This window comes from Chiloscyllium plagiosum, chromosome 15, assembly GCF_004010195.1.
Source record: "Chiloscyllium plagiosum isolate BGI_BamShark_2017 chromosome 15, ASM401019v2, whole genome shotgun sequence".
Classification (NCBI taxonomy): Eukaryota; Metazoa; Chordata; class Chondrichthyes; order Orectolobiformes; family Hemiscylliidae; genus Chiloscyllium; species Chiloscyllium plagiosum.
Genome location: NC_057724.1, coordinates 14,648,591 through 14,653,329, shown reverse-complemented (window position 1 = coordinate 14,653,329; position 4,739 = coordinate 14,648,591). Strand labels below are relative to the sequence as shown.

Here is a 4,739-nt window from a genome sequence, read left to right as displayed (position 1 = left end):
GCAGGAAAAGTCGACATTTCGGGCAAAAGCCCTTCATCAGGAATAGAGGGTTTCGAGCAGCTGCAGTCCTTGTTTTTACCTCGCAATTTAGCATGGCCTCTTCACCTAACCTACACATCTTTGGACTGTGGGAGGAAACTGGAGCACACCCACACAGATACAGGGAGACTGTGCAAACTCCACCCAAGGCTGGAATCAAACCTGGGTCCCTGGCGCTGTGAGGTAGCAGTGCTAACCACTGAGCCACCGTGCCAACCATTGTACACTGCTTCTTGGATTAGGCACTGGTTGTTTCAGTAGGAGACTAAATGATGGAGGGTGGTTTGGTGTTCTATGTGGGCTGAATCGTTTCTAGATGGGGTGGCACACTTGACCTTTTCTACTCCATTCATAGTTGTGTGTGTGGTGATGGAAAAGCACAGCAGGTCAGGCAGCATCCGAGGAGCAGGAGAAATGATGTTTCAGGCATAAGCCCTTCATTAGGAATCACCACACTCTCGACTCTGATCTCCAGCAGCTGTAGTCCTCACTTTCTCTATTCATAGTTAAGCAGCTACCTTAACTTAAACATAATACTCAAAGGCACGTTAAAAAGTCTGAAAAAAGTCAATGCCACTTTTCCATGCTGAAAAGTGTTACATAAAAAATCATTCAAAATATTGTCATAAACTCCCACTCCCCAACCCTATACTGTCTCCATTGATTTTGTCCTGCAAAGACTTTACTTTGGAAAATTTTTATTTCAATAAGCATAACTTCCCACTGAAGTACAAAACATGGGAAGTAACTTACAAATCTACTTTAATCCACCTGTTTTGGCAGTATATTTATGTGAATGCATGGTTAAACAAGATTTATCTTCTTTATGAAAAATAAACAAAACTGTCACACACATTGTGATGAAATCATACACTTAATACCTGATTATCACTAAACTTAAATTTTGCATCTCAACAAAATAGACCTTGGTTTTTAAAATGTCAAGAAAGCACTAAAGGAGAAAAAGCATTTGAAAATTCAAGGCACTTCTTCTGGCAATTATTAATGTCCTTTTCTTTATCTCTGTTATTCTTTGTCATGTCACTTCTCTCTCTCAAGCATATTATACTATGTTCTTGCTCATCTGAATGGGTGACTGATGTTCTCCAACAGCCACCTGACTGGAAACAATTCAAGTCAAAGTGTCAGCAGAGTTCTGACTTTTTAAGGGAGCATTAAAGTAGTGACTGAATATGTACATCCCAGCAGACATTGATGAATAGGCAGCTGATGTCAATTGTTAACATTCAATGACTACCTTGGCTGAGATCAGAAACTTCAACACAGAAAAATGATTCAATTTGGGAGCTTTTTGCTGTGTGTAGTATCGACTGACTGATTTTAACTGTTGATCCCTAATGGGATCATAATCTTTCACTTGTCCATCTGACCTCCAATCATTCACAATTAACCCTGTAATGTTGAAACACACTGTCAACTGGGGACCTCCCCAGATGTATCTAAAAGGTTTTTTCAATGGTTCATTTTTCTTGTTTCAAAGATAAGAACTAACTCTTCGCATCCTACGTGGAGGTTTGTGAACCTTAAACAAATGCCCTCTATTTCATCCTCAACATCCTAGGTAGCTTTGAGTCTCTCAGAGACTTCTCAGAAGTTTAAAGAATTGGATTTTATCCCCTTTCAACCTTTTTCCGAAGAAATAACGTTGAAGTATTTGGACACTGTGTTCATTACCCTAACATGGATATCTAAATCACATAATCGAAAACAAATAAGGTCCATTGCAAAGCTATGATAACTTGACCAGTGATTTATACACAAACTATCCACTTCACTCATCGTCAAATGCCTTTCAGATAGATTTCATAATTATATATGTTTGTAAACCAAGCACAACAAAAAGGCTTTCTCATGGTGATGAGCCATCTTTTGAACACTGCAATGAATTACTGCACAGTTTTGAAAAACCTACAAGAACTCTATAATCAGAAAGTGTGCTTTACATTCAATTTCTACAGATTGAATCTCTGCATTTATGTGAATTTTGGTTTCTATATGCTTTGTGTGATAGCAACACTACTCGGGCAAAGGTTACTGCACACTTGAAAGGCTCAGTTCCTTTCTGTGTATTCTGTATCACGACAGCTTTAGATTCACTTGCTCATGCTTCCATTTGCCCGAGCAGGGCTGAAAGAATCTTCATCTGATTTGTCTTGTTCAACGCGCATTAATGAGCGTTTCCTCTTGTTTGACAGCTGATTGCTGGATACGGATGACTTCCTCGTGAAGGAACTGGTCAGTCTCCGTCTAAAGTTCTCTCCAGAGAAGAAGTACAAGAGTGGATCAAAGCAGGTATTGGCAGCTGCCAGACAGAGTGTGACCACCACAGACTTTTGCATGTAAACAATTCCATCACAGTTCCTGTTGCTTTGCAGCAGGGAATGCAGGTGCACTGTACGTTGGATGTGATAGGGCATAAAGCTGATCAGGAAAGCACCCAGCACAATGATGATCAAATGCACTGCTCTTTGGCGCGATGCTTTCTTCTTGTGAATGGCTGCTGTGCTTTTCAATAGTGCCCTCACAATGAAGGTGTAACAGACAAGAATGATGAGAAATGGCAGGATGAAGCCTAAAACCAGCGAAATATAGTTCATTATCAACAGGCTTTTCAGGCCTTGTTTATGCTTACCAGCCGGTGGTTCAAAGCACTTTGTTTTGTTTCCTTCTTTGTGGGAGCCTGACAAAAGGAACGGACTGCTGGTAACAGTGACAAAAATCCATATCACAGCACAAACTATCTTGGCCTTCTTAACATTGACTATTTTCAGGTTCTTAACAGGGAACACAATGGCCAGGAAACGATTGAAGCTCATGGCGGTCATGAAGAAAATGCTGCAGTACAGATTGACATAGAGAGAGTAAGAGCTGATTCTGCACAAAAAGTCCCCAAAGATCCACCTGCCCTTGAAAGCGTAATAAACCACACGTAAGGGCAAGGTGCAAACACACAGCATGTCCGACACTGCCAGGTTGAGCATATAGATGTTGAAGGCTGTTCGCTGCTTGAACGTTCTCACCAGTACAAACAGAGCAAAGGCATTTCCTGACAAGCCCACCACAAAGACCAGGGAGTATACTGTCGAATACACTTGATTCCGGAAATCATCAATCGACGGGCAGGACATGTTCCACGAATAGTTTGCTGCGATCGGATTTGTTCCTTCAGCCATTTTTGAAGCTGTTTGTTCAAAGGAAATGTCTTCAGAGTCTACACTGGACAAAAAAAATGATGAGAAACAATTAAACCAAAGGCATCTGTCTCACCAAAACTCTGCATTTACTCTAAGGTACAGCATGACTGTGAACGTTGGAAACCTGTCTCTTTGGGAACATTTGGTTTCAAAAAACCATTTGGAGATATCTCGCAATTGAATATAATATATTGTTTTTACTGTTCTTATTTAGCCCATTCTATTATGACTTTGTTGCCACTTTTTAACTTCAAGGGATAAGATGCTTGTAATTGCTCACAATTGCAATTGTGTAGCACCTCTGTAGACCCAAAATGCTGTAGAAGAGAGTGGTGCAATCTCACAAAAAGAGTGCTGCAGAGACTCAGCTAATCTGGCAGTGACCTAGAAAGGGAAAGAGAGTTAATGTTTTGACTTCAATAATGACTCTTCTTCAAAATTCATTATCTCACACTGAGATGGAACTTGATGAAGAGATAGAAGAAGGGGGGGTCAAAGTTGTAGGCTTTTGAAAGATGGGACAATTGATAACAAATAGGTTGGTTTACAGGAGAATTGAGAGAATTTCAATCACTCAAGTAGTGGTTATTACTTTTGTGATTTCTTGCGGTTAATTAAAGTTCACTTGCTGGAGGCAGCATTCTGAGATGTGCTAAGTGTAAATTTGTTAGCGCTCCTACTGTGAGAGGTGGTGACATGCACATTACTTATATTTGAAAAGTGACTTGTCATTTGTTGCTGGTTTTGAATATGCTGGGGAGAAAGGGAGGTCTGCAGATGCTGGAGATCAGAGTTAGCGCTCCTACTGTGAGAGGTGGTGACATGCACATTACTTATATTTGAAAAGTGACTTGTCATTTGTTGCTGGTTTTGAATATGCTGGGGTCAATTTGGCAAATGAGTGGCACTTTCAATAAGATGAATTTGTCAGAGGTTGAAGATCAGACACATATGTGCACAAGCAGGCATGTGTCAACTTGACTTCTCAATGAGGCTCATTGTTTTGTATTTGCCAGTTCCATAAACCATTTGTACTGTCCTGTCCCCCTTAGTCCAAGAACACCCACCTACGTTCAGGACACCACCCACGCCCTCCACCTCCTCCAGGATTTTCGCTTCCCTGGTCCCCAACGCCTTATCTTCACCATGGACATCCAGTCCCTGTACACCTCCATCCCCCATCACGAAGGACTCAAGGCCCTCCGCTTCTTCCTTTCCCGCCGTACCAACCAGTACCCTTCCACTGACACCCTCCTTCGACTGACTGAACTGGTCCTCACCCTGAACAACTTCTCTTTCCAATCCTCCCACTTCCTCCAAAACGAAAGGAGTAGCCATGGGCACCCACATGGGCCCCAGCTATGCCTGCCTCTTCGTAACCCTCCTTCGACTGACTGAACTGGTCCTCACCCTGAACAACTTCTCCTTCCAATCCTCCCACTTCCTCCAAACAAAAGGAGTAGCCATGGGCACCCGCATAGGCCC

The 4,739-nt window shown here is 41.9% G+C and overlaps 1 protein-coding gene across 2 annotated transcripts in view; it reads right to left on the bottom strand.

The window, feature by feature from the left end:
* Positions 1–720: 720 nt before the first annotated feature.
* Positions 721–4,739, bottom strand: part of LOC122557123 (cysteinyl leukotriene receptor 1-like) — a 29,486-nt gene continuing 25,467 nt past the window's right edge. Inside the window, exon 2 of one of the 2 annotated variants that reach the window (XM_043704462.1) lies at positions 721–3,276. In XM_043704462.1, coding sequence (XP_043560397.1) covers positions 2,154–3,233 — 1,080 coding nt within the window. In that variant the 5' untranslated portion in view covers positions 3,234–3,276 and the 3' untranslated portion in view covers positions 721–2,153. The remainder of the gene's footprint in view (positions 3,277–4,739) is intronic. The other variant, XM_043704463.1, reaches the window with a different exon arrangement.